The sequence below is a fragment of the Plectropomus leopardus genome, chromosome 13 (assembly GCF_008729295.1).
Source record: "Plectropomus leopardus isolate mb chromosome 13, YSFRI_Pleo_2.0, whole genome shotgun sequence".
Classification (NCBI taxonomy): Eukaryota; Metazoa; Chordata; class Actinopteri; order Perciformes; family Serranidae; genus Plectropomus; species Plectropomus leopardus.
In genome coordinates this window covers 9,546,082-9,555,795 of record NC_056475.1, presented here as the reverse complement: position 1 = coordinate 9,555,795, position 9,714 = coordinate 9,546,082, and the positions used below count along the sequence as shown (strand labels likewise).

The window sequence follows — 9,714 nt, the reverse complement described above, 5'->3', positions numbered from 1 at the left end:
ATGCCACCAGCAGCAACATGCCCAAGCAACCGGATGGAAATTTCATAGTAGCTGCTTTAATCAACTCATCATTCAACTCCAAAGATGTAGCAGGATCAAAGACAAATTAAATTTCATTGACTAATAAATAAACCTTCTACCTTCTAATCATCAAAGTCCCTGATTAATCATGATCTTGTGTGTAATATAGTAAGTCTCCAAGGCATCAGAGTTTCCTTGCCTCATGAGGTGACCTAAATTGAAATGGGTCATCCTCCGAGGAGCATAAATGTGCTCTGGCACTCTCTAACTTTTGTGCAAGGTAAAATTTTTGACCTGAAAGTGGTGCAACATGGACCAACAAGGAGGCATCAAAATCATATAGATCAAACCCAAACAGTTTGGAAAAGGTTCTGTAAAGAGTCTTTTGGTTTATTTGGACAAGTAATAAATACATTGTAGAAGAGGTCAGTTAAGGTTCGCACAAGAAAGCTCTTGACAAGAGACAAAAGGTCGAGGGTATAACCTTTGACAGGACTTAATGGTTGTTTAGAGACGTTTAGGTCCAAACAAACTCCTGAAATGACATCAGTTTAGAAAAGCTGAAACAAACTACAGACAAGGTTTAATTAACAACGTGCAGTAATGTTAACGATAGGTACAACACACATGTCAACAGATGGCAGGCCGCTGGTTACACAACCTCAGTTGGCTTTGTTGTGGTAAACCCCCAAAGCTATATGACTGAGGCTGCTGATGTAAAGAAGCCTTTGTGTAATCTCTGTGGGACTAATTGCAGTCTGAATGCTGAGAAGGAACATATCCCACAGATTGATTACAACCGGCTTATAGGCACAGCGACAGCACCTTCATCAGACGGGGCAACTATGTCTCTGTGACAAACTGCTCAGTCTACACACAGAGAAATGCATATTCAATGCAACAGAAAATGGAAATGAATAAAGGCATGACTCATATTTTCCTCAGGAGGAAAAAGTGCTTTAGTATCGTTCTTATGCGTTCATTTATTTGATTTTGGTCAGAGCGACAGCTCTCCTCTCTGTATTCTGAAACAAGGCTCGGATCAGATTCTTCACCTCTGAACTAGAGAACTCCAGCGCCAACGGACCTTTACTGTCAGCCCACCTGTGGAGAGGAAACACACACACACACACACACACACACACACACACACAGAGCTTTTAATGTGTAAATAATGTTGTATATATTTTATGATCGTTAAGTGTCTTTAAGTACCACAAAAAGTGTTATAAATGAAATGCATTATTATTATTATTATTATTATTATTATTATTATTATCATTATTATTTAAAATGTATGATGGATACCAAAGCCTTTCTTTTTATGCACTCACATAAAAGTTAGTTTACTACTGTCTTATTAATATTTTTTTAAAACAATTATTTATCATCAATTATGTTTTTCTAAGACCTGGAATTACCTTTTTTTTAAAAAAAAAACTTTACATTATCATTTATTTGCACAGTTTCCTTACCTGTCGACGATTTCCTGCAGGTTGGCCCGCAGCACGATGACCAGCTCCTTAAAGGTGCTCCACTTCCTCACGTAGAGCGGCACTTCCTCCTGATACTTCTTGTTCTTGTTTTCCTCTGCCAGAGGGATGAAAACCAGCGGACCTTCCTCGATGAGAGTTTGACACAGAGTGTGGAGGTGCTCCCCGTCCTCAGAGGAAATATCCTTCAGATGGGTGAGTGGGAAATTAAATCCTCAGTGATTATCAGTAACGTAATAAAACAAGTATACAGCAGATTAGCATCACAAATTATCAAGATAATATCACTTCAGGGTTTGAACTTAACAAATTTGGGTATTTAACCTGGGACTGAAACCAAAGTGGAAGCAGCAATCAGAGCCCACACTTACTAATGACATTAGTGCACGTGCCGTGTGTAAATCGTGTTGAAATTAATTATCTTAGCCACTGTTTTAAAGGTTATTCAACGCCACTGTTTTATCTATTTATTTTTTTTACCAGGCTCCTAAGTGACCAACATTCATTTGTTTGTGGCATCCACCAACTCATTATCATTATTCATCATCTAGATTTTATTTGAAAATTTACCGTACGTGTCTTCATTGGGAGTTTTTGCCTGACAGTGCTCAAGAAAAGTCCCACATTTATGTTGAGGGACCGTCATGTTAAAAAAGTACAAACCTCCAGCATCATGATTTTGGCGATGACCTCTGTGATGGCTGTATTGAGGAGGTTGCCCATGGCTTTACAATAGATGCTGACTGGTAAGACATCCTGCCACACTGTGCCAAGCTGCTTCAGCTGATGGATGACCTGCAATCATGCAAATAGATCATCAGCGTATAAAGGAGAGGCAGTGAATAAATGAAAAAAAAGAACTGTTTCATACAGATATATGTCTGTTTGCTCAAACACCATTTTCATGACACACTCACTATTATAACACATTTACACAATACATATTATTTTCAGGGCCTTTCCTCTCACCTGTCTTACTGCTTTGCTTGCAGCAATGTAGTTATCTTCATCATCAAGGTTGCAGAAATTATGAGCAGTGGAAAGTCTCTCCAAAAGTTCTGCTCTCTGGACGTTCATCTGAGCTAAGAAGCACTGTGCACCTGGAAGAAAATGACAAAAGGGTGCTCAGTATATTTTAAGTCAATCTGCGGATCAGATGTTGATATTTCATATGTAGAAGTGGAAATTCAGAACTCTTTGTGTACCCAGTTTCCTGAATCCGGGCACCATGTCAACAAACGTTGCAACGCCCTCGCTGAGGGGCTGCGGCAGGTGAGATCTGAAATGGTGTCCCAGGGTGAGCAGGTGGTGGGCCAGGTACATGCAGTTGTTGTGCTGGATAGCAGCCAGGTGAGGGAACTTGAGCAGGTTTTCCCTGGATGGAGTTAGCAGAGAAACAAAAAAAAAAAAACTCTTAGCGCCTTAAAGGGAGTAGGGGCCTTAAAGTAACGGAAATATCCTTACTTGTGGTACGTCGGTACGACATCGTAGAACAGCTGGAAGATGTTTCTCACAGTGAAGAAGAGTTGTAATGCACTGATAAGAACAACAGGAAGATTTGTTATATTTTGCAACATTTTGTTTTTTAAGATTATTTTTTGGCATTTTAACCTTTATTAGATAGGACAGATCAATAGCGTGGGGCTTTTCCGATAGGGGCTTTTCCAAAATATACGGTCTACAGCATGGTTCTCCGCCTATCTCCTTCTGGGTAGTTAGAGAGTGTTAGATGTGCACAAACAGACAAAAACTGGCCGCACAGGATCTCTCGACTGGCCTTGACTCTTGATATGACATCACCGGACACTTGAGCCCCACAAAGAAGCATAAATCGAGCATTCGGTCTGTAACATACCATTGTGTGGAGCTTCCGACGGCTTCACACAGGGTGTTGAGTGCCAGCTCCATCAGCTGCTGCACCGACTCGCTGATGCGGCAGGCTGGAAGGCACAGACTCCACGCAGAGAGCTGCTTCGCGTTCTCCATCATCATCTCGTCCTTTGTGGTCTCTTGCTTCACCTTCAGCTCTGAAGCTGGAGCAGGCAGCTTGGGAAGACGCAGTTTGTAGTCTGGTGTGATCTAACAGGAAAGATTGGGGGGACAAAAGGAAGCATTAAAACACATCTGGAGATTTTGGGAAATATTTAATGTAAAGTTGGACATGCAATGGAATACAACAGTGAAAATTTAGTGCCCAAGTTTAAGTTTGCCACAAGGGAAATAAATTCCTAATGAGTGAAAATCTGTCACCGAAAACCAAATTTCAAGCAGAAAAGTGGTGGCGTGAGAGAATGTCATGACAGGGGGTCAGAGAGTCTAAAGAAACTAACAGCCCAAGAAAATCACGTTTGATGTTTCCCGTTTTCCATTTCAGGGTAAAGCAACTGAATCAATCACCACGCTCCTGTTTCTTCACACTCAGCCCTCGCTCACACATACTTTGACGGTGTTGTGCATCTTGGAGGTCATGAGTTTGCGGGCCGCCACGATGACATCCTTGCACTTCTTGCTGGCAAAGTGACAGTTGACGTCTCTGGCATATTTGAGCAGGTCTGTGGAGTCGCCCTGCAGATACTCCATCTCCTTCAGAGACTTCTCAAACTCCTCAGTTTCCTTGATCACCTGGAACACGGAAAACAAAACAAAATTTTAAAAAAGTAAAAACTGAATTCTGTATGTGTTACAGCATGATGGCAAACTGTTATTGGGTGCATACAGTGTTGTATTTCTCCAGCTGGCTGCTGTTGGTGGGGATGGAGTAGAGCAGACACTCATGGATGATGCACTGGGAAATTTCCTCCCAAATCAGCTCCCCCAAGATAGCTGACAGCTTTCTGTCTCCAATGGACACATCTGAAAAACAACACACACTTATTTGCTTACTGATCATAATTTAAAAATTGTTCACCTTCTGATCTCATTACTCAGGAAATGATCGAGTTGTAAAACACTGTGACAACTATAAAAGGTTTGATTGCTATTTGTCAACCTGGACCCCATTTTTCCATGTTTTGCGGTTAAGAGACTAAAGAAATTAGTGCAGTATTGAGGAAGAAGGCTGCAGCTGGCAGCGGTGAAACGAGCTGCACTGTAACCACTTGGGGCATGTTCACATTGTCAGCTTCCATCCACTAAAAGTTGTTGTTTTTGCCACAGACAGGACAGCACTCCTGAGACTTTATTTTGAAGAAAAATGTCTCTGAAATGTAATGATGATACCCAAATTGAACACTTTAAAGTCAGAGGATTTGGATCTAAATTCATTATGTAGCCTATAAATCATAATTTTAGGGTGATGTTTTTTTTTCATCAACACTAGGGACTTCTGCTTCTCCTGGTAGCAGTCAACACCACTATCTACTGGCCAGAATCTGGTACAGTCAGGGAGACTAATCAGTTATTGATGACTAAATTGGCCAGAATATAATGGCTTTAATTTTTTTTAATAGTTATAGTTTTTTTTTATAGTTAGTAGTTATCGTTCTTGGCATAAGTTTCTATTTTTTTGATAAAACAAAATTGCTACCGCCAGAGTTTAAGATTGTTTTTAAATGGAGTCTGGTGGGTTTAGGAATTTCTGGGATGTTTCTGGTGTAACAGCAAGGATCTTACTCTTTAACAAAAAGGTCTATATTTGAAGGGATCCTCTCCATATTGTTGTCGGACACTCAGAATAACAATCTGAGCCAGTCAGTCAACAACAACAACAAGGTCTTTTAGTGGATGTTAATTGAAAGTGTGAGCATGCCCTGAGTGATTACATTGCAGCCTGTTTTGTGGCTTCCAGCTGCAATGCTCTTGCTCAATACTGGACTATTTTCAAATATTATTGCCTCCAAGTTACCCTTTAAAGCATGACATATAATTTCTACGTGGGCCTGGCTGTGCTGTACCTAGCAGGTGTGAGTGCAGCGTCCTGAGCACCAGGAGCAGTTTGCTGTAGACTTGTGAAGGAGTGGATCTCTCGTCGAGGCTCTCCTCCAAACACTGTAAGGCCAGGATGGTTCCCTCACCCGGCTGCTCTGTCACCCTCACCGACAGCGACGGGTAAATCACCAACGGCTTCAACATGGTCTTCAACAGCACCTGACCTGAGGGACAACAGAAATCAGCACTGAGCGGGTTCTGACCTGGGACACATGGTGCTTTAGAGCTAGATCATAGATTTATCTGGCCGATAAATCGGAGGATACTTAAGCTTATTGTGGATACACAGTATGAATTCACACATCAACTCATACAGCACAAAAAAGGAGTTTAGAAATGCCAAAAACATGCTTAGGAAAAGCGTCCACCACAGAGCACTGAGTAGTTAAAATTTTAAACTGTAAATTGTCCCGCTCAGTACAAATGTTGTACACAATTACCTAAAAGTGTGGTGCAAATTTTTAAGTAACTCAAAAAAAGTGTCTAGAAGGTATGAAAACGGATTTAATAGACTATGAAAGTGCTGCCTATTGAAGAGTGAGCAGTGTTGCTTGCTCTTACTGAAGAGTTTGATCTTGTGCTGAAGGTCTCCCTGGATGGCCAGTGCTTGCAGGACGCAGCGCAGCAGAGCAGGTGGTTTCTCTTCACCGTCCTTACTGCACGCATGGCTCAGGTTCAGCTCCACCTTCAGGAAGGACTTCATACCTGGAGGCTCTGATGACACACATCCAAAAGTCACTACACCTTGCACTCAGATGGGACTTCTGTCATGTTTTTGAAATATACAAACTAAGAAAAGACCAGTTTATTCATCAATGATTAAATTTTGGACAAGCTGGGTAGAGGGGATCCCTAATTGTTTTTTAGACAATGACTGTAATTAATGCAGTAACTGGGTAAAAGGTGAGAGTGAATATTGACTCGCTGCCTGAACAATCCTCTGTATGATCAGTATCACATATACACCTACACGCAGATGGAAAAAAGCCATGCTATGTATAGTTTAATGTACCTTTAAGACATCATTGAATGCTGCTGCATTTGAAAATGTAGGCTTTTTTTGTTTGATGAATTTTTTTTTGAACAATAAAGTTCAAAATCAGCAAAGTACAGAACAGAGTATACTTTATATAGATGTATTAGTACCATGTCGGTCTGTCAGACAGACAAATACTTTTCCCAAAGGAAATTAATGCAGTCAGCTGCTCATGTTCACTCAAACAATAAAGACACAACAAAAGCATAATAAAAATATCAATTAAGAAAAAAAAGAAGAAAAAGTAGAATGTCTTACCCTTTGAGGACGGTAATCTCCAGATGACGAGGCGCTTCCATTCATCTCCCAGGTGGTAAATTAGGTTTTCTCTCTGCACCGTCAACTCAGAGCTAAGAGCACTGAGCAGTGGCAGCTGGGACGTCTTCCAGCCCTTCAGTGAATCCACACTGGCTCTTGCCTGTAAACAAAAAAAAAAAAGTCATATCAGTATCAATTAGTACATTGACATGCACTCAGGGTGCTATTTATAGACTGAAAAGAGAGGCGGAACAAATATGAGAATGTGGTTAAAATCCTCCTGTATAGACAAGCTTTTACTGTTAAAATAACATTTCTTATTTAGCTCATTTGTTCTGCATAATGTTTACTGACGCTAAATCGCGCATGCATGTATGACACACCCACATGGCATTTTTTTCCTGTTGCAGTTATTCCTCTGACATTTGAGTCAATTTATTTAACAAGATATAGCCACTTCCCAGGATGACCTGGGGTTAAGAGTACTGGTGATTGGATATACATGTAATTTGAAAAAATGCTGGGTGAAAAAGTGCAGTCACAATTTCCTCTTTTTGAAAATAAGACAATAACACAATAAGCAGCTCTCACCTTTTCCAGCTGGTTGGCTGCATCAACATACTTCTTGTCCAGTAAAGCTTTGTTGAACTCCTCCATTGCACTGTGAAACTGAGTCACACAGAAGACGTGACAGTTACAGAAACATGCAAACGTGTAGATTGTTAAAAATTATAGCTAGACGTTTACAAATGCATATAATAAATGTTATAATGATCTTATTAGAGAAAGAAATTCATAGAAAAGTATGCAGAATTACAATCATTTCTTTCTCAATAAGGTGACATTAGCACCCTAATGATTTCAATAAGTGGATGTGAAGTTACTTCTATCTATGATGTGTTCATCGACTGGCTAATGGAGTAATGTGGAAACTCCCTGACACTATTGATTTGTGAAAAATATTACTTCATAATTTATTTAATAAACTGCCATGTATGTTGTACCTCTTTCAGATGTCCAAGCATTGTTATGACGATAGTGTTTTTCTCCAGCTGCTGCTTCAGCTTTGCATATTCTGCCACAGCCACGTGAATATTCTGCTGCACCTGTGTCAACAAACACAAACAGGTAAAAACTATAGTACTGCCCTGAAAGCTGGACCCAGTCTCTGCTTTCAAGTGACCTGGTCTGAGCTTTACTTTCATTTCTAAACAGTATTATGCATACCTCAGTCTCAATGCAGTTTTTAAGGACATCCATTTCTTTGGAGACCTCCTCAACCTGCACCATCAGCTCCTCGGATCCTTGAAGGCTCGGGAGGAAGTCACTATACTTCTTGTTTATCATTTCACACACTTCCTCCTATGAAAATAAAACACAAAGAAACAGAGTCAATGGATATATTGCATCATTAGATGTCATTACTCATGCATACAGTTGCAGTGATATACCAAGAAAACGCATGTCATACTATGTACATTTGCTTATCTATGGTATTAGAAAGCAACCTGAGAAGGCATCTCACCACGGTGTGCAGTGCAAAACTCTTTGCCTTCTTGACTGCCTGTCAGGCTGTTTAAACATACTTTGGTTTAAGTTTCTACACAATACAGTGTTTATTCAATCAAAAAAAATCCTTTAAGGGTCACTATTACTGATAACAATAATAATAACCTACTGATTGTAAAATACAGTATCATGGTGAACTTTTCAAGATGGTTATTGTACCATGAAAATCTCACACTGTTGCAGCCCTTCTCATGCATTAATGTAAAAGCAGGATTTTTCTGCTGTAATTTGATGCGGTAGAGCTTATTTCAAACTACTAACTAATTATAATTTTCATTATGGATTAATCTACTGATTATTTTCTTCATTGCTGATCGTTTAATTTTTAAAAATTGTCTAACTTGTGAGAAATACAATCACAATTATTAGGAATCCAAAATGACACCTTTACAATTTTTGCTTTATCCAAACAATAATCCAGACATCAACATAATTTCAATATACATTAACAATATTTAAGTAATTAATGGGAAAATCAGCACAGTTTTACGTTTATGAAGCTGACATCGTGAAACGTTTTGCATGATGATTATCAAAGTAGTTTTAAAAGCTCTCCGTATAACTTGTGTTCACACATTTTAATTTGTAAAGTTACAATTAATTACAGCAGATAAATATGAGAAAAAAAGCCGAAACATTATAGTTTTACTGAAAATAATAGAGCCACGTAGCCTGATGTCACCACTGAGCCTGCGACTCATTTGGCTAACTGTTAGCAAACAAAAAGGCAACTAACATTAACACAACAGTCTGCTCTACATCAGCTAATAACGTGGCTGGCATTTATGTGCAGCTGTGTATTATTTCGGGGAGCACCGTAAAAATCTAACTAGCGTTAGCTAAATGATTAGAGAAGTTTAATGCCTCTCAGTGTTAGCGCTAACTGCTAACGCTGGTTCAAACTTTACTTAGCTTCGCGGAGCTAATGCTATGCTAGCTAAAGGATTACCTTCGTATCTTCCACCTTGCGCGACATTTTGCTTATTTTGCAGGACAAATCTTCCTTCTCAAGTTTGCCAGAGCTGGCGAGCACTTCGGTCACAAACGACGACATGCTGTTTGTGTACAGTACCCTTATAATGTTTCAGAAAAGTGTGACAGGTCAGCACAACAACAACTCAGGACCCGCCAGGTGGTGTGATTGGTCCCGAGACGCGCCGAGACGTCGGCGACTGGTCCCGCCCCCTGACTTCTTCTTCGTTTGTTTTTATTTAGTGACAAACCTCTACCGCCACCCTCTCTCTCAAGAAAGGCCGAAAAAATGAGAAAAAAATACAGAACATTTTTCAAGAAAATTACCTGAAAATAAGAAAACAAAACGAAACAAAACAAACAAGAAACTGCCCCAAAAAGTGCTGATTATTTTATATAAGAGTTAGTGTAAATTGGTGTTATTTCCTTCAAAAACAT

General features: G+C 39.7%; 1 protein-coding gene across 1 annotated transcript; it reads right to left on the bottom strand.

Moving 5' to 3' along the window:
- Positions 1-390: 390 nt before the first annotated feature.
- Positions 391-9,463, bottom strand: zw10 (zw10 kinetochore protein). Its single transcript, XM_042499027.1, has 16 exons — positions 9,254-9,463; positions 7,963-8,097; positions 7,740-7,841; positions 7,327-7,404; positions 6,736-6,895; positions 6,003-6,155; positions 5,408-5,605; positions 4,231-4,367; positions 3,954-4,136; positions 3,370-3,593; positions 2,979-3,050; positions 2,720-2,889; positions 2,484-2,614; positions 2,178-2,309; positions 1,497-1,699; positions 391-1,125 (listed from the first exon to the last, which is right to left on the bottom strand). The coding sequence occupies exons 1-16, from the start codon at positions 9,356-9,358 to the stop codon at positions 1,005-1,007; spliced, it is 2,304 nt and encodes a 767-aa protein (XP_042354961.1). The 5' UTR covers positions 9,359-9,463; the 3' UTR covers positions 391-1,004.
- Positions 9,464-9,714: the final 251 nt, after the last annotated feature.